The sequence below is a fragment of the Melanerpes formicivorus genome, unplaced genomic scaffold (assembly GCF_026170545.1).
Source record: "Melanerpes formicivorus ecotype bairdi unplaced genomic scaffold, bMelFor1.0.p_v2 SCAF_74, whole genome shotgun sequence".
NCBI classification, from domain to species: Eukaryota; Metazoa; Chordata; class Aves; order Piciformes; family Picidae; genus Melanerpes; species Melanerpes formicivorus.
This window is the reverse complement of record NW_027142426.1, coordinates 992,925-1,018,883: the sequence shown is the minus strand read 5'-3', so window position 1 is coordinate 1,018,883 and position 25,959 is coordinate 992,925. Positions and strand designations below refer to the sequence as shown.

At 36.3% G+C, this 25,959-nt stretch overlaps 1 protein-coding gene across 16 annotated transcripts in view; it reads left to right on the top strand.

Annotated features, from left to right (window-relative positions):
* The window catches only part of ERC2 (ELKS/RAB6-interacting/CAST family member 2), a 461,566-nt gene that overhangs the window by 229,296 nt on the left and 206,311 nt on the right, over nucleotides 1–25,959 (top strand). For all 16 annotated transcript variants that reach the window (XR_010990493.1, XM_068163671.1, XM_068163678.1 and 13 more), the window contains one exon: nucleotides 20,722–20,882. Coding sequence is in view for 15 of the 16 variants with exons in the window: in XM_068163671.1 (XP_068019772.1) it covers nucleotides 20,722–20,882 (161 nt within the window). In the remaining variant the exon portion in view is untranslated. The remainder of the gene's footprint in view (nucleotides 1–20,721; nucleotides 20,883–25,959) is intronic.

The following is a 25,959-nucleotide window of genomic DNA, read 5'->3' as shown; positions in this document are numbered from 1 at the left end:
AGTTTTTGAAAAGATATGAAATGCTGGAAAGACTTGTTTTGTAATAAATGTTGGGCTACCAGCATACAGACTTTTAAACATAGTTATTTTTAACTTGTAGAAATGCCAACTACAAACAGTGAAAGTGGCTATTTCTTTGTGAAAACACTAGGTAGGGTTGATAGTGGGCTTAATTCTGTGCAGCATGCTTAATGAAGTTAGCAGCTGGATGGAAGATTCAGGAATGACATGAAGAATCAAGATTTCCTCTTCATACATCATGAACTGATCTCATCAGCTGATCTTTTTCTTGCTGTACTTATTAGTTAAAGGTACACTATTGTGTTAGAAAGAAGATAAAGATACGTATTTGTGTATAGGATGGGTGAGACTCCATACCAGGGCTGACTGGATTGCTTTTATCTTACAGAAATTTTGTGATGGAAGACACAAGATTTAGACTTTGAAAAATCAAAAGTAGGCGGTAGAAGATAAGCTTTAAGGATTGTTTACTAAATAGAAAATGGCCCTATGTCTAGGGAGTCTGTGGGTGAATCTGCTTTAGCCATGGAGCTGGCATACAAATCAATCTCAATTTTAGCTGGTTCTTTCCCTTCCAGCCAGGGACTCAATTACCCTGAGGTACCCCTACTGCAAGGCACCATTATCAGCTGTGTAATGAAGTCCTATCAAAGGAACATTATTTGACCTATTCACTAGATGTGTGGTTCGAGAGTCACAGTCTGGAAACACATTTTCCATACAGCCAAAATGTTACTTAGGATAAAAACCAATAAGCAGGTATAAGTCTTTTCAAGATAGTAAAAAAACCCAACTCAGACAAAGAAACTTTTATAACTGAAGAACTAAGAATCTCCTGCTCCTAGCAAGCATTGGCTGAAGTTTAACTGAGCCAAGTCTGATCCCATTAAAATTATCCCATTAAATGAAGACATCTCACTGATTTAATTTGCCCTTCAATTATGCAGAACAGAAACAATCGTTATTTTTACTATCTAAAGAACATGTTTACAGGAAAAATTATGTGATGAAAAAACCTGCAGTTAATTCAAGATCTAGACAGAATAGCAGGCTTAATATGACATTGGGGTGGAATCTTTACTAGTGGAATTGTTGAGAATTGCTTCATAGTCTAAGAAATATTGAATTAATGTTTTAATAAACTTAGGGGAACAATGGTTCCCGGAATAACCCCATAACTGGAAAGATGAATCATTTCTTTCTGTAGGACCATAAAAGCAGTAGTAGTGGAAGGCAGTGATATTATCAGGCAATAGCTGAAAATGTGAAAAGGAACTGGAATCCATGGTGAATGATATTCTTTGTCTGCAAAAGTAACATAGATGCATAAGGTGGTGGCCTGTCTCAGAACTTTTAGAGGCATGAGTAAGAAGTGCTTTAACTACTACACAGGCATATTGCCCAATTAGAAGATTAATATCATGAATTTGAGCACCCTGATTTACATCCTTTTGTGTACTACGAGTTCTATACTTTCTAAAACACTGTAGACATGTAAAAGAGTGCTTCATAATATCTGGAACTGCAGGAAAAAGCTAAAAGCTGGATATTATATTAGGACTTCTCAGGATATCAGGTAGTGATAGGACTAGGGGGAATGGAATGAAGCTGGAGGTGGGGAGATTCAGGCTGGATGTGAGGAGGAGGTTCTTCACCATGAGAGTGGTGAAACCCTGGAATGGGTTGTCCAGGGAGGTGGTCGAGGCCCCGTCCCTGGGGGTGTTTAAGAGCAGGCTGGATGAGGCTCTGTCCAGCCTGATCTAGTGTGGGGTGTCCCTGCCCATGGCAGGGGGGTTGGAACTAGATGATCCTTGTGGTCCCTTCCAACCCTGAATGAAACTATGAAACTATGAAACTATGAAATTTCTAAGTCTGTGAAAGACATTCATTTATATATATATATATATATATATAATTTAACTTTTAAATCCAAAGTCTTCTGTACATGGAGAATAATTTGTATGATTTTTCTGTTTTCCCCTCACTCCCATGCTTCAACAGTGAACCTTGAAAATGAAAACAACTTTGCGATGTAAGTCACTAATTTCTTGTAAAAGCCCAGGATAAACTGTAGTTATCAAGGCATGTAATCCAGCCAGCTGGTATCTTACTTTCCAAGGAAAGAATCCAAAATGGCATCTCAAATGACTGTTTCATGAGCTATCTGAACTGTGGTGCAATGGATTTGAAGACAAATGGTTTCCTGAGATTTTCATAGGATTATTACACCTCAGTAAGTAATTATAAGTGTAATGATATGGCATATATACATTTTAAACTCCAGTCTTGTCAAGGAAAAATGTGCATGCATTAGTGTAACCCAATGTAATTTACAGCAGGGCACTTGTGTTCACTTTACTGTATACTGGAGGACTGAGAGTATCTGCTGGTTCTTATCTATCTACTCACAGCTGTATTTAAGCAACTAATACACATTTCTATAAACAAATTGATTTATAGACAAAATTGGCCACTGAGAAGTAAAATTTCCCTGAAGGGTAAAAGAAATGTCATTCTTCATTGGTTTAGTGTAGAGATCAAATTTCTGCCTCCTCTTGTGGTGTTCAGTACTAACCATTTTACTCTTCATAATACTTGTGAATTCTTTCCAATTCATAATTTATTATGGCCTTTCCTAAATATTTCTTTTGTTTTCATGTAACAGGGAAGAGCTTATACTACTTTTATTCTAGTTACTATTGTTAACTCTTTGATAGAATTTCTTGATCCTAAGTCAAAAAATAGAGGAATTTAACTTGCATTTCTTTTTCTATTTTGCAATCCATAGCCAATTAAGGACTTTCTTCACTCTGTGCAAAAGAATGGCTGAGAATTGTCACCCAGATATGAATCTTTCTGCCTTTATAGGAGTCCTTTTCACCCTGAGATTTTTTTTTTCCATATCAATCTGGTTCCATGGAAGTATGTATATTCCAGTACTAATGCTCAGAGGCTGAATTAGTGTAACCCATGTGACATACCTGAGTAGTTTTTAGCTCTTTCCCCAGCATGGATATTAGACTTGCAAGCCATACACAACAGTAACTTTAATTAACATGTCTCGCAGATTTGATTATTGGTTGCTGCAGCTTGGGAACTAGTTCTGTAATTCTGCATCACAGCTACTCTCTGTGGGTATTATTATAATAAGGATGCCTTCCTGATTAATTGAGAATGGTTTTAAAGAAGGAATCATCAACCTTGATGTTTTTCCTGTCCTTTCATGCAAATAAAATGCATTCATGCAACGTAAGAACTGACACATTGGATCAGATAACTTAATATTTTGTCCTGGTCAGAAGAAAATGACTTGAAGTAGAACGTTACAAGAACTAAGGCATGAAAAAGTAGGAAGAGGCAGAGTGTTTCTTTTCTTCAGTCTTAGGTTCTACCATTTGGTGGCTTTAGGGATCCTTGGAGCTGAAAACAGTACTTATGTTGTCGTAGAACTTATATTCAGTAAAGTGTTGAAAATTTTTGGCACTCATCTTGGGGCTGTGAATTATCCCAGATCTTTGAGCTGTGCAACTTAAAGTGTCATATTAAGAGTTTTGGCTTTTATGTGGTTTTTAAGCCTGTTGCATAGTAATATCCTTAGGTGCCCATAATTCTTCCACTGTGAGAAATAGTGAACAATAGTTCCCAGTTCAGCTTCTCTATAGCATTCATGGTCTCTTGCTTCTTTTTCAATAGTGCATTTTCCAAGCTGAAAAGTCCTGCTTGAAAATCTGCCTCTTCTCATTGGAGATAGTTTTATGTTGTCTTTAACTGGGAGAGTAGGTTCTTTTCAAAATATTTTTGGTTGATGTGGAATGTTCTGTCTAGTAAGTATTTTGTGCATTCTATGCTAGAAAATGAGAGAAAATGTCATAGGAAGCAGGGATGGAAGGTATATGAAGATATCTTCGACTGTATTTCTAATACTGAGTATCAGTTATATCACTGTTATTTGTGAGATAACTTTTTTAGGTTGGTCTTGGTGACCTTTGTAGTAACCCTGTTCACAATTTTTTGTCCACAGATATTAAAAGATTTCTCTAATAACTTAGTCTCTTCTTTTTTTGTAATTTCAGGCAGGTTTGGGGTTTTTTTGTGTCTTCTCTACATTGGACATAGTGAACTGACATCTTATGTGATGGCCTGTATCTGAAGATTCATATCATATTACTTAGTTTTTTCTCCTTGAAGTTGAAAGGCCCCAATTCTTCTTATTATAGAGGTTATGTTTTCTAGTTTTCTTATTGTCCTTGTTGCATTTCTTTGTAGCCTTTTCGTTTTGTCACATCTCTGCGTGGATAAAATTTGATCCAGATCTTCTGTTGAGATCTTGCCAGCGCCAAAGAAAACAGAAGAATTACTACTATATATACATTTTCCCATAGTGTGTTTTTTGCAACAACATGACACTGTTGACTTGTCACCATAGTGTCTTGATACTTTTTTTTTCTTCAGTAGAGAAAGACAACTTCTTACTCAGTTACTTCTCTTCCTGGATTTTTTTCTCCCTGTTACATACCATATTTTTTTTTTCCAGTTCAAGTCTCAGATTTGTCAAGATGTCTTAAACTTGTGGGGTGATTTTAGTTTGGGTGTTTTTTGGTGGTTTGTGTGGGGGTTTTTTGTTTGTTTTTGTGTTGGTTTTTTTAAAGTTTTGTTTCATATCAATGCCATCTGGAAATGTGTAGGGTTATTAGTAAAATAATTAAATATCTTGTGGCCCTGCAAAATCTTGTCCTTTAAACATTCTTTCAGTTCAACAGTGAATTTTTGGTGGCTCACCACAGTTTCCCAGTAATTGGGCATCTCTGTTATGTTACTTTCATTTGGATCATAACTTTCTTTAATTTGCTTATAGGAATACTTTGAGATCTGTTACCAAATATGACTGTTACTTTTGTCCTTCAACAATGGCAGTTACTCTGTCAAAAGAAAAGATTTCATTCATTTGACATAACTTCATGGGAAGTTCATATTGATTCTTCTATGTGTTTACAAGTAATCAGAAGGATATTACTTGTTCCAGTAAGTCTCAGAATCAAAGCTGACTTATCTATAATTCTTCAGCCTTCCTTTTTTATATTAAGATCATAATTATATTTGCCACTCCCTGGTGTTTTTGGGTATAATTCCCTAGTCTTTTGGTATCACAAGTCTTGCCCAAGAGTTCTGAAAAAGACTTCTGTTTTAAACAGCACTGGGATTTTGTCAGTCATTTTTATTCCTGGGATAAATCTCACTATATCTAGTTAATATTAAAACACCCCAATATTCCCTAACTTGTTCACCCTCCTGTCCCCGGTGAGATTTTTTTCCTTCCCCTTCCTTTGTGCTAACTGTACTAGCTACTTGATCAGCACTGCCTTTATCTGAAGTGATGTGTAAGAGCATCAACCTTTTGTTGGTCTTGGCAATTTAATGAATTTAGAGATGTGTCAAAGAGAGTAGATTTCATAGAGTTGAGCCTCACTCAGTATCTCTTTAATAATGTTGTTTGTATGTGAGTTTATTTATGGCATTCTTTTAAAAATTTGCAAGTGAAAAGGATATAATGCTGTCTCATCTAGTACAAAATGTGTGGATGTTTAAAGTCAATGTGAATGCATTTCATAATTATGATAGTTAAAAGACCCCAGTGGGGTTTGGTATCTACCACTATCCAGTAACTTTAGCACAGATGGTAAAGGATGGGGGGAAATACAGTTGTAGCCTCAGGCAGATACTCTACTCATGCAGCTGTTTCATGCATTCTGGCAACATGACTCAGTTAAAATCAAATAACATTCCTTATGCCAGTATTTCTTACCTGCATATGAAACCAGTTGTCTTTCATTTTGTAAAAACATGATAATTCAAAGAGCATTAAAAAATGTACTGTTTCTCACACAGAATTTATATCTTGCAGCTGCACACTAATCCAAGTGAAAGGGGGTAGAGTTTCACTTTATCAGCCAATCATAACTTTAAACTGTTTTTACAATTCATCGTACAGTTTTTAAAGCCAGATTTAAGTCTGTATATGAAAAATAGTCTACTTGATGTATGAAACCATAGATTAGTCAATATGTATTTAAAGAAGTACTTCAGTAACAACAGAAAAATGACTCTAGAAAATTTACGGACTAAACTGAATGATCCATGTGGAATGCAAGTGTTATGCCATCAGTACAGTTAGGGCTGGGTGAAAGGAATATCTGAAAAATACAGCTAATTTGCTCAAGTAACCTCTGAACCTGGCACTCTTAGAGAGCTGTCATTTTTTGGTTACTTGTCTATCCTATATCCTAACTGCTTGTTAACCTTTTTATTTCTGAGAGAAATTATACACCAGGTGGAAGACAGAGTGGATCTGTTATGTCTGGGTAAAGCTAGACTTCATAGTATCAGTTGGGATTGGAAGGGACCACAAGGATCATCTAGTTCCAACGCCCCTGCCATGGGCAGGGACACCCCACACTAGATCAGGCTGGCCAGAGCCTCATCCACCCTGGGTTTAAACACCTCCAGGGATGGGGCCTCAACCACCTCCCTGGACAACCCATTCCAGGGTTTCACCACTCTCATGGTGAAGAACCTCCTCCTCACATCTAGCCTGAATCTCCCCACCTCCAGCTTCATTCCATTTCCCCATGTCCTATCACTACCTGATATCCTGAGAAGTCCCTCCCCAGCCTTCCTGTAGGCCCCCTTCAGATACTGAAAGGCTACAATTAGGTCACCTGGGAGCCTTCTCTTCTGCAGACTGAACAGCCCCAACTCTTTCAGTCTGTCCTCATAGCAGAGGTGCTCCAGCTCTCTAATCATCCTCGTGGCCCTTCTCTGGACCTGTTCCATCATGTCCATATCCTTCTTGTAATAGGGGCTCCAGAACTGGATGCAGTACTCCAGGTGGGGTCTTACCAGAGCTGAATAGAAGGGGCAAATCACCTCCCTTGACCTGCTGGCCACACTTCTTTTGACTTGTTCATTATTTCCTCAGCTGGGAATCATGAAAGAAGATGAGTGAACAATTAAATTCCTGCTTGTAACTATATTTGCCATATAAGCATACTAAGAGATTATCTTTGTCCTCTCAAGACAATACTGGTGAGAATTCAGTTGTGCTTTCGTATTGGGAAAGCTGAGTCTTGGTTCCTATGCCCTACTTAATAATGACCTAGTGATTATTATAAATGAAAGAGTTATTAATTCCTAATACTAGTAGGACAAGAGCAAAATATGGTTCATACTCAGCACTTCTTGTCACATGCCAATACTCAGGTGGTGGTTAATGATCGAGTCTATGGCATAGATTTGAGCCCCAATTGTATATCCCTTGAATTGTTGCATGCTTCGTCTTTTGTATGTGAGTCAGGAGAATAAGATGTTGATTTGCCCTTTTTGCCTAGCTCAGAAGAAATTTTTTTCTTGGGTCAAGATTGTATTTTAAAAGGAATAAGAAGATTACAAAAAGAACTTTTGTTGTCAATAATTTTAAAACGTATCTTTCACACCCATATAATTTTAAACATATTTTTGATTCTTCAGTTGTGTTTTGGTGTGTGTGGTGTTTTGGTTTTGTTTTTCCTTCTTCTTCTTCTTTTTTTCTATACAGGCTCTGGTAATCTTATTGTAATATGCCAAATGGGTTTTCTGCATTCTTAGAAGGCTCTGGTACTTCAGGAATTAGTCATGTGGTTATACAATATCAGTTACAGAAACGACTGCACAAGTGACTGTCCTGATCTCCACTTATCCAATGCATTAAATATGCTCCCACTTAGGTACACCCTTATGTACTATTTTGCTAGCAAACTCTTGGAAAAGACAGCTCCTAAGAACAAAAAGTTTTACACCTGCTCAGTCCTTTAAAATTCAGTTTACTATACCAGATATATGTTTTAATTGATGCCAGTTTTGATACTTCTCTATTTATCCTCTCATCAAGCTGTTAAAAATATTACTTTTCAGCATTTCTATATGAATAATGCCTTTCCTATTTCAGCTTTGCTGTTTAGAAGTAACTATAACAATATTTTCTGGAAAAAAGACAAGAATTCTTAAATACCTTAAACAGGTTTTATGAGTTAACAATTCTACTATAATTAGTCTTCAGGCTACTTCTGGCTCCATGGATTTAAAGGTATCAGAGTTTACTGTTTTGTGAAAAATAGGTTTCACTTTGTTTGGACATGCTTGTCATAAGTTTCTCAGTATATCATTATCCTATAAAACCTCCCACTGGCAGTGTCTGGGAGGAAAATATATAGTGTAAACTATAGAAGACCTAATGGCAGCTTCCTGCCAATGTTCATTCTTGAGTCAACATTTGTTTTTATTTTTGCTTTTGTGAAAATATGTCACAGTCTTTCATATAAGTTTTATCAGCCTAGTAGAGCATATATCCACATCTACTTTCCTCTAATTTTTCCCCTTTTCATTCCATGATATCTATGTTTCTGGTCATACCACCACTGCATGTTTGCACACATAAATTACACACCTAAAACCACTCATCACTAGAAAATTTACTGCTTCTAATGTCTTTTTCATGAACAGTGGTGTTTATTTCTGAGTTGACTTCTCTGGTAAAGACAGCAATGCTCTTAGCTTTGGCTCAGTTATATTTGTTTTTCTGAGACACTCATTTTAGATATTACAATGTATCTGGGACCATGTGGGCTTTTAACCATAAGCCTGTGCTGGGAATATTAACGTAGTTTTAGTTTATAAATGCAGCTCTTAGTAAAGGCAATAGTGGATTGCTATCTGTATTAACTACACTGCTTCTACAGTGCTGAAGCTAAGGGCAATATGTGGGATCAAAATATATCCTCCTGATGTAGGATATAATTGGCTTTCCTTTTTATCTTTGAAACCCTGTTTGGAGAAGATGGGGGAGCATGGAGGAGGATTGCAGCCCTTTAAGATAAAGAGCTTGAATCTTCTTTCCTATGTCCAGGAAATGTGTTATTTGGTTTGGAAAATCATTTATCTTCTGGGCCTCTGTTTGGCAGCTTAACTACTAATGCTACTTAATTAAAGTAAAGGAGAGACAGATACTACAGATACAGTCTTGGAAAAGTCTGTTATTTAAAAATTCTTTGCCAGTATCTTTATTTTCTTCAAACATGAAATACTTGGTGCTTTTATGTATTAAAATAATAGTTGTTGTTACTTTCATTATCATATTTTACTGTGCATTTATAATAATGACGGCTACTCTTTTGTAAAGGTTAATTCTCCTTTCTCCTGATGTGGGATGTTGTATAGCATTACATGAAGTACCATGAGATACATTTCAGATTAAACCATATTTATAATGCAGTACAGTAGGATACCAGTTAGTCAAACAACTTGTATGACACTAAATTTGTCTGGGTGACTCAGAGTTTGTATCATGAGGTGTCAGTGTCAGATAGGAAGACATGTGCAGCAGGGAAGTTTGGATAACCAAGATCATACTGTAAGCATTTAGATTTTTTGTTGACCAAATCCATCATGTGTAGAAAGGCTATATTTCTTCATTCATTTAGAGAAAACCTCTTTAAAATTACACTACCACATGAATTTACTAAACAGTTCATGTACTAAACAGTTCATGTATTATGAGCCATTACTTTTGATCTTCTCATGAACAGATTTTTGATAAGTGGCACCAGCACATAAATGATACCAGACTTACAAAGCTCTAATTCTGAATAATAATTTTATTTACTAATTATAAAAAAATTGTTTTCTAAAAGGAAAAAAAAATAAACCCTTAAGTTCCCAGCAATCTTCCTGGATAGGAAAATACTCAAAGCACATCTTGTATGTATTTGCTTACCACTGTTGTCTAATTTTCTTGTCTTTTTGTTAGCCCAAGGAAAATGTACAGACAAGATTTCATTTTATTTAATTTCTTATATTGTCTTTGTATTGTTTTTGGCCTTGAAATGCTACCCTCAGTAGCCCTTATACCGATCAAGATCAAGTCCATCTTTCAACAGAAAATGTGTACAATTTTCTAAACTGCCATGTTTGAACAAATGAAAAGTATTGAAAGCTCCTGTGGTCTCATTAGAGAGTGTGCTTTGTAGAGATGTTTCCTCTGGAATTCCTCTTGGAGAGAAGGAGTTTAGATGTCATTTATGTGCATATGTGTGTGCTCACTGAAGTGATTTTGAAGGTCTTATATTTGCACCAAGAAACTAGAGAAATTACATATTTAGGGATGGAAATTGGTGGTCTTCCAGGCAATATTGGATCTAAAATTGCCAAATCCTTTAATAAATAAACCTTGATTCGGACTGGAATGTCTTGGCTTGATCTTAAAGGTGATAATATGAGGGACTTCTAGCTGTTGACTAGCCTCAAAGATAATTATCTACACATTCCAGTCTTGTTCTGCCATCAGCAGTGCCAGAGGTCTAAATGAACATGTTATTTCCACTAGAAGTATATTGTATTTACACTATCCTCATTCCCACACATTTTTTTTAAAATTTGCATGTTCCTGGAAATAGGAATAACAAAATTAATGAAATAATTATATCACCTACTTCTTAGAGTCCTGTGTGCTTTACATGGCTTTTCAGCCATTGTGTTGGCAGCTTTCTAACTATGATATCATATATTGTGAGCATGGAGTTATATTGTTGGTGTTACTATTTTGGTTAGTCTGTGGATGAAGATAAGTTTTAATTTGCTGAACATTTTGAGGTGATGTCTCTTAAAACACATCAGTACGATGCTGAGGGTTTTGCTTGTAATATGGATCAGATGCTCAACACGTTTAATTTACTGAACCGTGTATGGGAGATAATTCAAGAGACTAAATAGACCATATAAAATAATATACACACAATTTAAGCGTGAGAGAGTCATATTTCTGTATCAGGCACCTTGAAATAGAAATTCATGCCTTCCTTAAAAACTTCTAATTAAGTCATAGTATGTAAACTGCTTACTTAATACATGGCGAATCTGAGAACAGTTTGTTTCATGAGTTTTACCTGCACAAGTGAAATAGCGATTTGGTTATTTAAAGGACTTAACTCCTGAGGATAGCAGAGACTTCTGTAATAAAGTTTCCCTGTGGGACTAATGCCTGTACAAAGTTGAGAAAGAAAAAAATGTAACTTTATAACGATCTGCGTAAATAGGTGTGTGTCATTCTAATATAGTTTTAATGTACCATCACTTGTGGGATTGTGTGTTCCTTTGATGGGGATTCTACAGCTTAAAAAATACTTCAAATGTACAACTTGGTGTGGAGATAGTGATCTCTGTCCTCTGAACCCAAGCCTGCCCTTGGAAGAGAGAGATTTAAGAGTAATAAAATATATGTTGTGATGAGAATTATTATACAGAATATGAACAGTGGCAAGGGTGTTAGTTTACATGAAAGGTCAAGCAGATCCAGAGTACAGTTCTCATCAAGACCAGTTTAAGCCTTCCAGCTGGATTTTTTCTGTGTCCTGTCACTTAGCTTCTCTTCTTAATGCCCATCTATTTAGCCTCGAAATAGAGTGAATAATATCAGCTTGTAGATGTGCACGTTTTTGTGTGTATGCTCCTGCATTTTACCTTGTAGGAAGAGGCTTGAAAGACTTAAGAAGGAAAACGATTTTTATTCCTCAGCTAAAAAATCAGCTTGTCTTAATTAAAGATTCTGTTACTACTTTTTTTTTATTTTTTTAAATTTCATCTGTTGAGAGAGAATATTATTTTCTTCATCTGGGCATCCTCACTAAACCTCTTTTTTGTTCAGTGATAGTCAGATGATGTAGTTTTGTTGCTTGGAAAAGAGCAAGTTCTCTAGCTCAGCATCTTTGTTTTTCCTAAGAGTGTTTTGATTCATTGTTAACTGCTGCTATATTTCACAAGAGATTAACGTGAATTTTTCAGGAGCTAGCCTGGAGTAAAAACAGTGTTATCAGATCTCTTTACTTCCTCTTCCTGTGTTCAGATAATAGTGGAAAATGATGCAGTTTCTGGACAGTGCTTTTGTGGTATCTTCCTACCCTTGTCAGTGTTCTCTCCGTGTCTCGGTCTGGAGAGGGAAAGAGACTTGATTTTCTTCTCCCACCTCTGTGATTATGATTACAGTGAGCTGTACTTGAGTTTCTTTTCTGCACATTCTCTATGTGTATATTTCTGCGCTTTCCTCTTTGCAGCTTGCTGTGCAGCATTGCATGCTGTCTGTGCAATTGTGTAAGGATCTGCTTAGCTGCTGCATAGTTTCCTTTTGAGCTAGTATGCCTGCAGTCCTGTGGGTATCTATGGCTCTGTTACTGTCTTCTTGGCTTTCGCTAAGTACTGGCAGTGCTGCTTCCAGAGGTAACAGGCTGTGCAACCACCCTCACATCTGGCTCCTGTTTTTGCACAAGTAGTATTTTGTGAGACTGTTGTTGAATTCGGGTGTTCATCCTGCTCCTTCAGCACTGCTTCTTCCTCCCTCAGGGAATTTCTCTCCAGTGTGTTGATTGAGGGAAGGCACTGTGATCTGGGACTGATTATTGACTAAGCTTATTGCTGCATAGTAAGCATGGGGATAGTTTCATGAACAGGGAGCTAGTATTTGAGAAAGGTTTCTGTTTAGCTCTCTCAAAATTTCACATGATGATTGTAAGCTGCCTTCATGGAAGAATCGCTGCTGACAAATTCTAGTTTGGCTTTTTTTGTTGTTGCTGTTGTTTGGTTGGTTTTGTTTTTTTTCTCTCCATCATGTGATCATTTCCAGCTTATGTGTTAATAATGGTAATGTTTAGGCGCCACTTTGTTGTCTCCTGCAGGCTTTCTCTGACTGTACTATGGGGTATCTATATCCTGGACAGACTCATAAGCCCTTCAGTTCTGTTCCTATTGACTGGTCTCTTCCTGAACTGACCCTCCAAAGCAGATATTATTTTTCTTTTTATAAGAAAGGTTTTGTTCTGAGGAACTTCTTTTTCTTCTTTCCCCTGAGAAGCACCAAAAGCTACACAAACTACTTAATTCTGAGGCTCAAGAGCAGTTTATTTGACTCGTAAAGAAGCAGCCCATATTGCTAAACTTGCACTGCTTATATTTATACCCTGTCAGAAACAATTAACTTAGTCGACTGTTTGTAGTCTTGCTCCATGTGTTCTCCTGTGTTTCACCTGTGGCTCTGGATATATTTCAAGTAAGGATGTGACTACCAGTTGTTATACCAAATATTAAACTTTTTATTATTAAGACTTATATGCAAATGGATGTGGCAGAGCTAGAACTTAGCTTTTTCATGTAGAGGAATACTATGACTCTTCTTAAGGTATTATATGTAGCTGGTAATGCATCATTTACAATAGGAATTCATTTTAGTTCTTAAGCATGTAGTATGTCCATGCTACTGTGACTTTTGCAGGCTTATCAAGCCAAAAAATATTACATAGATAATTTTATAGTAAAAATGCCATAGAATTAAGTAAATGGGAGAGATTACATGCATTAAAACAAGAGCCCAGATACAGCCTTCTTGGGCATTCATTACCCACATGAATGTTATGTTTAAAGTCACAGTACTAAAGATGTTATCAAATGTATTTGATGCAGCTATAACCTTGTTACCAGTTGAATGAATCTTTGTCTTGCTGCTTACTAACATTATTTAGCTTTTGACACAACTAGATAAGAAACTGTATTCTCTGATATTTCTCACCTAGAATTATCCAAGTGTTTTTATACAATAACTTTTTCACTTTAATAAATCTTACTTATTTCACAAAATATAAGCACATCATGCTGCATGGGGTAACTCTTATGTACATAAACTACCTGTTTGCAGTAAGACTTTACACATGTCAAATGAACCTCTGCTGCCTTTGGAAACAATCTAGGGGAGAAGCATTCCTAACTTTAATAATATATATGGATTATGGATTTAAAGCAGTGGGTAAGTAGCTTTGTGCAGTGTAACCTAACAAGTGTGCTAAGAATCAACTTTTGGCAAGAAAACTCCCAATTTGCCCTCTCTCCCTGAAGTTGACCTGGAGGATGAAATAGTAGATGTGTGTATGATTCTAGGCATGCCTTCTCCAAAGATCAACATTTGTACACACTTTAGTCACCTTTTATACGTAGTGCTATTGACATTAACCAGAAAGGCCAGTCTGACAGCGCTGTACTTTAACACCAGTTAAAGAGTTGCTCTGCTCTACTTGCATGGTTTATCTAAAAAGTCTCAACACTGAAATCACACAGCATAATTGTTTTCAGTCTGTAAGAGTTCTCTTCCAGATACAATATCCTGTAGGACGAATATCCTACTGAAATCAATGTATGTTCAATAGCTCATTCCAAACTAACTCAATTACTTACTTTTTTTATTTATATATATATATACACACACTTCTAAAAACATTGAATTGAGCATTGTTACTTATCAATATATTTATTTGCTTATATTTGCACAATTATAAAGCACCTGCAATGTTACTCTTGTAGTTTTGCGTGGTGTCAAGATAAAAAAGTAAGAGCAAAACTGAAGCCCTCAGCCAACTTAAAACAATCACAAACTTGCTCAAATGAAGCTCAGTGGAAAAGGAGAGAAAATTAACAAGAGATGACAATAACAAACCCCGTATCAAACTAAAATTTAAGAAAAGGATTCTGCTCACTTTGTAAAAAGTAAAACTGCACAATTGCTCAGGTGCTTGGTCTTGTTTCCATTACAGTGCACATCTGGATGCCTTCTAGAGTTGAATGAGGTGGGCAGCAAGTTAGGCCTTGTCAATACAAGATTTACCTTCAAAAAGAATATTTTTTGACTGATTCTTAAAAGTCTTTGAATAATGTATTGTTATTGATGTGGTCTTATGTTATTTTTCTCTAATTTAGATAATGCAAAACCAGAATGTGATGCTCATTACTCCATCATACAACTGTATTTTGGTGCTAGTGAAAGAACATTTATGTTGGGACAAACATCCCAACTGTGTCTTCCAGCAGTCTTCTGCCATTTTGCTTTTCAGTTTTGCAGGAAGCCACATTCACATTCTACACTGCATTGTTGTGCAGTCTTTTGCAGTTGAAGCTATTTGAGAAAACTCAAAAGTGGAGGTCTGTTGGGCTCCATAAAATTAAACGTTTAAGTAGATGATAATGTAACTGGGAAGACAGTGGAAGCATCATTTTTGCTTACACTTGAGAGCAGTGTTTGTCTTCATCTGTCTACAGCAGACAAGATGGCAGTTGTTGGTGTTGCATTTGGTACTTGTTATGGTTTGGATGTTGATGATTATTCTATTTAACTGTTTATTACCATTATTTTCCAAAATTATGTGATTGCATTTTTCAGTTATTGGTGAAATCATTATATTGATTGTAAGACCAGGTAATTAATCCAATAATTACATTATTGTGCCCCTATATTTTATTGAATTACTGAGGTTTAGAATAAATGGATTTTCTAACTGTCAGTATCAAGAAAAGAATTTTAATACAATTCCCGTAACTGTCCTGCAAAATCTTAAATAACTTCAGTAGAGACTGCTACATTATTAATTATTCCACTTAGGAGATGTATTTCCTTTAATCTATGGGAGTACACTAAATTTTAGAATATTTTTATGTAGAGCTGGACAAATATCTCTGTCATAACACCATGCTAATTTAAAGTCACTAGTGATTAGTAGCTGCCACAGGACATCCAGCAAGGAAGTACTGAAGAAACTAAAATAGCTTTGCTCCTTTACTATGGTCCCTATCAGTCTAGATGGGAAATATGTGCTCTACCTGTACCACCTTGCTTCTTCATCTGAATGAAACTAAACCTTATGTGTTATTAACATAGTGATTAGCAAGAGGATTAAAATATTTAAACTCCTACTTTATGTAATAAAGTAATCTCAATAAGCTTTCTGATTTCAAATTAAGCAGCATGGCATCCCGTTTGGTAATTGTGCTGTTGTGTTCCTGTGGAGATGGTAGGCAATTTCATGAGGGCTGCTATTTCAGAGCTTCTGGTAGTCTGTGTTGTGTTACCACTCCACTGCTGGTTGGTATTGTTGGGCCTTACTAGTCTAGTCCATTAAGATTATAAAAAAGAAAAAAGCAGCCTCATTTGAAAATGAATTACTATCCTGAATTGTATGAATGTTCTACCTAATTTTCTGACAGATTATTTACTTACCATATTTATTTCATAGCTTGTATACATCCTGGAGTATGGTTACTTTTTTCTTCTTTGACAAATCCCAAAATTCTGAGAGACAACATAGGTCTTAATTTCTGCATTTGGAAAGGTTCAGGTGCTTCAGTCTCCATAAGTGTACTGGTTTTGTTTGACCAGTTTCCTGGGTTTAAAAGCTGTGGTGGAAGAAGTCAAAGGTGAAGAATTTGGCTATAGCTGACAAATGGGATGGGAAGAGAGTGGAGGGGAGGTGACAGACTGTATTTCCATGTCTTGCAAAGCTCTGTATGATACTTGTCTGCATCTGTTTGCGAAAAGCACCTTGGTAGTGAAACTGTTTAGGCAGTCATACACTGGAAAAAATTCTGTTAGAAACAGGAAGAAAGATGAGTATTTAGAAACCATATTACAGGACTTTTTTTTTCAATTTTAAGGGCAGTAAATCCACATGACATATGTTGGACCTCCTGTAGATACGTAATTGGTCATGAGATAGATTGGTTCTCTTTGTATCCAGCATCTGCTGGCACTGGATCCTGGGATGCCTGGCAGTTGTCCTTCACTATGCAAAGCATAGGCAATCCATTAGTGTAAAAAGCTGAAATCTCCAGCCTGTGAGTGAGAAGAGCTGGTAAGTGGATACTTATGTGTACAGTTCCAGGTTTCTATCTGTTTTCCCTCACCTCTAAATGTGTTATCTATGCCCTTTTAGTCTGGTGACAGAATGAATTTGTAGGCAAGCCACAAAGAGTAACTTTAAGTTATATAGTCTTTACCTTTTTGCAATCGCACTTCATCATGGGGAAAAAAAAATCCAGTACAGTTTTTATTAAAAAAAATCTTCACAGAACTGGAAATAACTGAAATTTATAGTGTGTACCTTGGCAAAACAACAACAACAACAACAAAACCCCAATCCCATTTCCTTAGCAAATTAGCAAATGGGAAAAAAAGAACTGGGTGGATTTTTACACTGACTGACATCTTATTACAAAAATGCAATTCACATAGATTTGTAATAGTTTGTTAAACTTCTTTATTTAAAACAAAACATAAAGTACTTACAGTGTCACAGTATCACCAAGGTTGGAAAAGACCTCAAAGATCAAGTCCAACCTGTCACCACAGACCCAATGACTAAACCATGGCACCAAGTGCTATGTCCAATCCCCTCTTGAACACCTCCAGGGATGGTGACTCCACCACCTCCCTGGGCAGCCCATTCCAATGACAAATGACTCTCTCGGTGAAGAACTTCCTCCTCACCTCAAGCCTAAACTTCCCCTGGCACAGCTTGAGACTGTCCCCTTGTTCTGGTGCTGGTTGCTAGAGAGGAGACCAACCCCTTCCTGGCTACAACCACCTTTCAGGTAGTTGTAGAGGGCAATCAGGTCACCCCTGAGCCTCCTCTTCTCCAGGCTAAACAATCCCAGCTCCCTCAGCCTCTCCTCATAGAGCTTGTGTTCAAGGCCTCTCACCAGCCTTGTTGCCCTTCTCTGGACACGTTCAAGTGTCTCGATGTCCTTCCTAAACTGAGGGGCCCAGAACTGGACACAGTACTCAAGGTGTGGCCTAATCAATGTATTCTTGTAGTAAAAAAACTAAAAACTGTATTAGTAGGATTTATTTTATGAATTTTATATAGTAAAACAAAATAATTTTCTGTGTGTAGTAGCACAAGATGAGGTTTTAAATTTATGTAGGTATGGAGTTATTGTGTGGCTACTGATACTTGAAAAAGCCAGTTAGGGAAATCCAAACTTTGTATTCATCATCGATATAGTTGCTAAGATGAAGTACCAGCCCTTTAAAGATGACTATACTAATAATACCAACCTTGGATGCTGGAAAGTTGCCAGCTCTTAGTGATCCTGCAGAAATACACTGTACTTGAACTGAGAAAAAATGCAATTGTCCCTGCCCGCCCCCCCCCCCCCCCCCCCCCCCCTTATTCTCACACACTGGAACAGTATTATGTCAGCATGAGTTGTGCTAAGCCGAATCCAATCTGGAATTAAGAATGCTCCAGGGCATTTTTATTAAACTGTCATTCATTTGAACTCTAACCTTCTTTAATTTGCAGAATCTGGTAACTCACATGTATACTTCAGTCACATTTATTTCTTATCTTGGTGTGAAACACTGCTGGTAGGAGTTGAAAATGTGAAGCTGCAGAAGAAGTAGAAAGTGTTCATTTAAAATAGCCTCACAACTAGGAAAAAATTGTAATAGTTTGCTGGATTTCTGTCATTTTGGAATGTAAACTTTAGTACTGATTTTAGTAAAATCCTTGAAGTGCTGAGGTCAGTTAGGCATATGGAAAAAAAGGCTTTTAGTGGGAAATGTAAAGCATAAAATGAATCTGTGTCTTGCAAAGGGGAAGAAAACCTAATTAGTATTGTATTCAGGGAATAGAGTACTTACTAGCAATGAACTTTGTATTCAGTGAGGTTCTCACAGTAAACTCTTCCAAAACATGAATTCTTATTAATTCTTAAATTCTATCTAAAATGGCAAAGTCTGTGATTAGCAGTAGTTAGACTGAGAGATGTAGTGCGGAGTTGGCTTGCAGGCAGTGCCTTGCTGGGCACAGGAGCAGGGAGCCTGCAGGTGGTAACTCTGGCCTGCCTCCACATCTGCATCTGCAAGGCCAAGGCTTTGCTGGGCACTGGTCTACCTCTTGCCATGCTGGGGAGGGCCCCATTGTCATGGTGTGCACCATGACAGTGCCTGGTCTGCTTTGGCACTGGAGGGACTGGGAATGCTGTCAGGGTTTTAGACCAAGAGTAATCACTTTGAGAGACTTTTGTAAGTAAAGGTCTTAAAGCTGCAGGAAGGAAAATTATTGGAGATCTTTGAGGTAACAAATAGGATCATGAATGCAAACTTGTCTTGAGCCTTTGTACAATGATAAGAAGATATTGATGTGTGACTTGGTCATTATTGAAATGATACTTCAATAGGCTACTCAGCTCAGTATCTGGTGAGTGAAAAAACTAAGCAGCAGCTGGAAGGCAGGACTATAATGGTGCTTTGGAGAGGAAAGGACTACTGGATACATATTACTCTCTAGATGAATGGCACATGTCTGCCAGCTGAATTCCGCTGTAGATGTTGGTGAGGCATTTAACTGCATAAATGTACAACTGTGAGCTTGAGTCACATTCAAAAAGTGACGGCAGAACTTGCTGGCAAATACTGTGTTGAAAGTCTAACTGAAAGTATAACTTTCAAATCTACACATGTTAATGATTTGTGGTTTGAAAAAGTTTTCATACTTAAAATTTTAAAGGTTATTTATCTCTCTTTTAAACTTTGATTTTTTTTTTGTCTGACAAGAGAAAGTATGTTATTAATATGCATTAACAAATCCACAGCTTTGTTTTTGACATTTAATTCCTTTCAATGTTTTAAGGTCTAACTGATGTGATATATCACAACATAGATGAGTATTCAACCAGTCAGCAGGTTGTGTACTAAATTCTGAACCTGTAGGAAAAGAAGTGCAATGTTAGTAAAGATATGGAAGTGCTGCTGTGTACCTTTTCTTCTGTCAAACAAATCTGCCAAATGTGGAATGACTTGGTGTTTAAAGATACTGTCTCAAAGCAAGATCTTGTGTGAATGAATAACATTTCAGTCTTGCATCCTTATTACTGTTTCTATTAATATATGTCCTAGCTACCAGAGGCTATTCATGACTCTCAGGTTCTGTCAATGTAATGATTTACCCCTCAGGTAAATTTTCTGCTGCCAGACAGGTGTCATATGTAGTCTTCATTCTGTATTGTTCTTTTAATAGTATAATAGATCATATCATGTTCTTCTTTACTTTTGAATTTTATGTTCTGAAAAGATGAAGGTTTTCTAAATTCCTGTAATAAGCAATTTATCTTCAATCCAGTTGACAATTGCCAGTATTAAAGAAAGAGTGGGATCATCCTAACTTACCTACATGTCATACTTTCAGAGATACAGTTGTCATGAGGAAAATAACTCAGTTGTTATTCGAGAAATAACAAACATTTAAAGTTCAGAATCATATAATAATTTGGGTTAGAAAGGAGTCAATGCACTCCAAGCCCCTGCTCCAAGTAAGCATAACTTGGAAGTTGAATCAGGTTCTCCAAGCTTCATTGAGTAAAGATCTGAAAGCACCCAAGAACTAGAGATTCTACTGCTTGCCTGGACAACCTGTTCTGCACAGAAGGATGTGCATTGTTTAATGAAAAATACATGGATTGTCATGACTATTTTTATATTAAAATATATCTTAAAAAAATCTAATTATGTCTGTATGTGGCAGTGGCACAAGTGAAATAGGTTTCTGGAAATCTGTGATAGTTCTGTTTTGTATAAATGTTTATTACTCGATGGATTCACAGAAACATTTGGGTTTATTTGGTACTTAAAGACTATTTCTGCTCATTTCAAAAACAGTTAAGATGGGAATAGCTTCAAACAGACATTTATTTAAAATAATTCCATTTGTGTGGTGTGGTTGTTTGTTCCTTTTGTTTTCCTCCATTAACATAGATTTAAGATCTATTTTTTGAATACTGAGCTTAAAAAGTTCTCTTTCTTAGGTAGAAGAGTTGATGAATGCTCTGGAAAAGACTAGACAAGAATTAGATTCTACCAAAGCCCGTCTTGCCTCAACACAGCAGTCTTTGGCTGAAAAAGAAGCACATCTGGCTAACCTGAGAATAGAGCGAAGAAAACAGCTTGAAGAAATTCTAGAAATGAAGTAAGCACATTGATTTCTCCAATTTATAGAGAAATTAAATTACTAAGTTTTAACCATAAGAGAAGGGTTGTTTTTTGATGCATATATTCAAGCTTCAATCTAAGGATGTGGTAATAGTTGTGAGACATATATATATATATATATATGTATATTTAATAGATAAATGCATAGATTTTCATTTTATAAGTACTCAACTGACATGAGAAGATTTTTTTAAAACTGTCTTTTGCTACATGCAAGTAAAATATCAGCACATAATAACTTCCATGATAAATTGGGGGTTGAAGGCCTCATCTTTCAGCTAGAATTCTGTGCTGGAGTTTCTGTTAGTGTCAAATTCAAGAAATGGGGTTTAACAAGTTTATGTGGGTGGTGCAAAGTTTATTGCATTTTGGTTAAGAAAGCCTCACAAAATCAAAAGAAACCCCAGAACCCAATTTGCATACACATTGTCACTATGTATATGTATACAGAATCAGAAAGGAAGACAGACGTGTAATTTAAACTGAACTTCCTACCCACAGTAAAGGTAAATATCTGTAATTATGGAACTTTAAAGCTCTGATACGATCTTTAAAGCTGGCAAAAAAATGAACCTGTTATGACTTGGCTAGACTTGTAAGTATATAGTTAACATTCAACAAAGAAAATTCACAGTTGTTATTTTGAAATGGTTTTATTGAGGGCATTAAAAAAACAAAACAAAACAACAACAAAAAGCCCTCACAAACCAAACCCAAAACACTTAAGCCACATAAAACTTCAGCTAAGTTGCTGTAGATGTCTTTTAATGGAAGGGAAATAATCAGAAAAGTTTGGTTCAATAATATTATTGCAAATAACACAAAGTGAAAGTGGAGGCATATGCTTACTATAGTTTCATAAATGCATGCTTTAAGGATGGCTGCCACATAATGTAAGCACAGAAATACCATAATGTAAGCATCTGTATTTCCAGTGAAATTAGAAGAACTTCTGCCTTTGGCTTTAATGAGGTCTACATTACTGCAGAAAAATGGAAGTACATATGAGTTAGAGCAGTATGTGATTTTATATTCCATAATAGATACTTTTGATTTTTAGTTTTCTGGCATTCTTTTACACGTACATATTATTTCACCTGTGTTAACTCAGATGCTCAGTGCCAGTGTATTTCATCTAGTCATCTATTTTCTGCATAGTGCTTTGGTCTGTTTCATCCTAATGGTGACATTTTAATTTTCTTTGTATCATAACTGGCAGTTACTGAGCATTATGGGAAAACAAAAAAAAACAAACAAACCCAAAACCCTGAAAAGCAGTATCTTTAATTCTGTTATTGTGAACATTTTGGTTGGGTTCACAGTACCTCATAGCAGAACTGTGTAAGGCATGTATCTTCAGCCTGGGAAGTGAGCTTGGCAAAAAATAGTGATGGTCGAATTTTCTTTTCAGCTCTTCTGTTTTTTTGAATAAAGGTCTGTGTGGATGGTACTGGTGGTGAAGGACCCAGTAGCAAAGGTCCAAGTTAGGAACAGCTTAGAATTTAAAATTATATGTAAACATACTCTGTTTTTACAACACAAATGCTAAAACTAAAATTATAAATTAGCATAGAAAAACTACTAAATTCCTAGTTTGATGTGTGTAGTTTGTTAGATTTGGGGAATTAGCATATAAAAACTACTAAATTCCTAGTTTGATGTGTGTAGTTTGTTAGATTTGGGGTTGTTTGGGTTTTGGGTTTTTTTTTGAGTAGGGATTAATATAGCTTCTTTTGTAAAAGACTACTTTCTTCCCCCCCCCCCCCCCCCCTTTTTGGATTCTGAATTCCTACTTTGTTAGCTGTGTATGTATATAACTTTTTTTTTCCTACCATTATCCTTGTTCACAGAGTGTTCATTTTTAATCCAGAACTGACTTAAAATTAATTTGAAATTCTGTTTTTATAACAAAAATCTTCTAATCTGTAATAATAAGATGCATTTAATTGCAATACACACTTCTTCCTTCTTGGGCTACAGGGGGTTCCCTAATCTTCTAGCAGGTAGCTTTCCTAGCTATCTAGCCCTGTGTTGTTACCTGTAAGAATTTAATGCTGTCACTCATATACAAATCACTCCCCCTGAAACTTATGATTCAGCTAATAAGTTAGAATTAGAGCTAATTTTCAATAGAAAAACATATATTCTGTTACTAACTTTAGTTAGTTCTGTTCTACCTTTAGTTTCTGAGAAATATATTGCAAGGCTGAGTTAATACTGAAGATGGAATCACAGCTGTTGTAGGAGATAGGAATTAGAGTTAATGAACAAAACAAAAAGTATAAAATCACAGCTCAGTATTGCTAAACAGAACAAATATAATAGGGACAGAAATTCACATGATTATATTTACTTCTTTTTTTTTTTGACTAACACTAACAACGTTAAGTACTGAATGAAAGAGGCAAAAATGATCATACATGCTTTTTTTTTTTTTTTTATCTCTGTGTACAGGAAGACATAGAAATGTAGAATGGTTTAGGTTGGTTGGGACATCCAAATGTCATCTAGTCCAACCCCCCTGCAGTGAACACAGACATCCTCCACTTAGCTCGGGTTGCTCAGAGCCTTGTTGAACCTGACCTTGAATATCTCCAGGGATTACTACTGCTAAATATAAATGAAATAAAAGTCTTAACTTCAGATTATTTAATAAGATGTACTAAACAGCATAAATTCATAGTATCATAGTATCATTCAGGGTTGGAAGGGACCACAAGGATCATCTAGTTCCAACCCCCCTGCCATGGGCAGGGACACTTCACACTAGATCAGGGTGGACAGAGCCTCATCCAGCCTGGGCTTAAACACCCCCAGGGATGGGGCCTTGACCACCTCCCTGGACAACCCATTCCAGGGTTTCACCACTCTCATGGTGAAGAACCTCCTCCTCACATCCATCCTGAATCTCCCCACCTCCAGCCTCATTCCATTCCCCCTAGTCCTATCACTACCTGAGATCCTGAGAAGTCCTTCCCCAGCCTTCCTGTAGGCCCCCTTCAGATACTGGAAGGCCACAGTTAGGTCACCTGGGAGCCTTCTCTTCTGCAGACTGAACAGCCCCAACTCCTTCAGTCTGTCCTCATAGGAGAGGTGCTCCAGCCCTCTGATCATCCTTGTGGCCCTTCTCTGGACACGTTCCAGCACCTCCACATCCCTCTTGTAATAGATACATGTGTATTTATAAGCATCTTTTAGAAAGAGTTTCAGGAATTTTATTACAGTAGTATCATTTGTAAATTGCTCACTGAAACCTGTATGACAAAAAGAAAAAAAAACCTAACCCCAAACTTGATAGAACTGCTGCATTACAACAGAATATACTATATATGGCATTACTTTCTTTTTCATGAACAAGGTATTCTTAAAGCCAGATTGCTGAAGCCAGCTAAGATCTAGACATCCACTGACAAAATAATAATTCTCTGCTGTAGTAATATAGTAGTGTCTTCCATCTGAGAGTTTAAGATAATTTATTAATTGGCAGCACTGACCATTTCTTCTGTTTATAATTTAAAAAAATTAATATTGAGTTATTACAGATTTTGGCTGCTAGTATCAGTTAAATTGGCATGAACTGTGTGTTTAAGAACATTCATGATGATTTCCTATGCTTACATTACGTTCAAGTTCCAAACATAACTCTGCATTCTAGGCCTATCTGGCTGACATTGCCAAGACCCATCCTAATTTACTGACTACAATCAGCTATCAGTTTTAGATGACTTCTTCAGTTGTTATGTGTTCTTATATACATTCAGTTATTTAAGGAAGTTTAAAATAAAAATGGGTAACAGCTTAATCTTTTCATTCCTGCTCAGTCTTTCTGAACTGGAAACTGAAGAAGTACCCACTAAAGTAAAGGTAGTTTGCTGAAAGGAAATAAACATCAAATTATTCTTAATTTGATGCCAACACATGGGGAAAAAAAACAAAAGGATTTATTTTAAGGAATTCTTAAGTGTTAAGTTTGTAGAAGAACTTGCATTTGCATGTTACTTTCTAAATATGTGATTTATATTTCTTTTCCAAATGTCTATTAAAATATTACTATATTAGCTCTGGAGGAAATATTTTTGTTATGGTCATATTATTTTAGTGGTGGACGCATAACTCATGATGACATTAATGGATGTTATGCATACATGTTAACAGTAAAATGCAGCATGTGTCCTTATCCATCATTTTGCTTAATTGTCTTAGTGCTTTGTGCTCTTCATCTCTTTCTATCTCTGAGCATTAAAAAGAGAAAATCAATGTGCTGTGTAAGTGATAGTTAAAAAATAACATTCTGTGTTGCATAGTGTGAAGACATTTTAGGGTTTCTAAAAAATGTGTTTATCATCTATAGAAATATTTCAGTTGGTCTGAACTTAAAAATCTGTACTTAGAGATAGATATCAAAACTACTTTCCCCAGATACTATTTTTGTTTTCTGAGAGTCTGCAAGAAAGAGCATAGCCTTCTCAGAACTGCACAGGGCTTGCCTGGAAAAGCTTATTCATTTTGTAATATGAAGAGCATCAGGGTAGGAGCACAATCGTGACTACAAAGACTAAACAGCATTCTGTACTATGGTTATTCTAAACTCTTGACTTATGCTAATACTAGATCCTAAATCATACAACCTATGAGCTCACAACAACTTATTCTGTTTCGATATAGTTCAACAAACCTATTCTGCTTACAGTTCTCTAATCACAAACTTGTAATTACTCATCTACAGCTATCATCACTGCTATTTTACTGTTACCAACTCTTAGTCTGTGCTGTGATGTGGTGGAGGTGTTTTCAGATGTTCAGAAATGACATATCTGTAGAGCACACTTTCCTGATTACAAGGCATCCACGATGCTTTTATACAGATATCCAGTCCTAGATGGTAGCTCCTTCCTAAACTCACCAACCTGCTTGAAACAAAATTAGATAGCTGTATAGATGAATGAGTATTTCTGTAGTGCTAAAATTGCTTTATAGATGTATGTGGAATAAATGTCTTTCCTTACAGAAAGTGGATTTTGCTCTGAGATAGATAATCTTTTTAGAAATGGGTG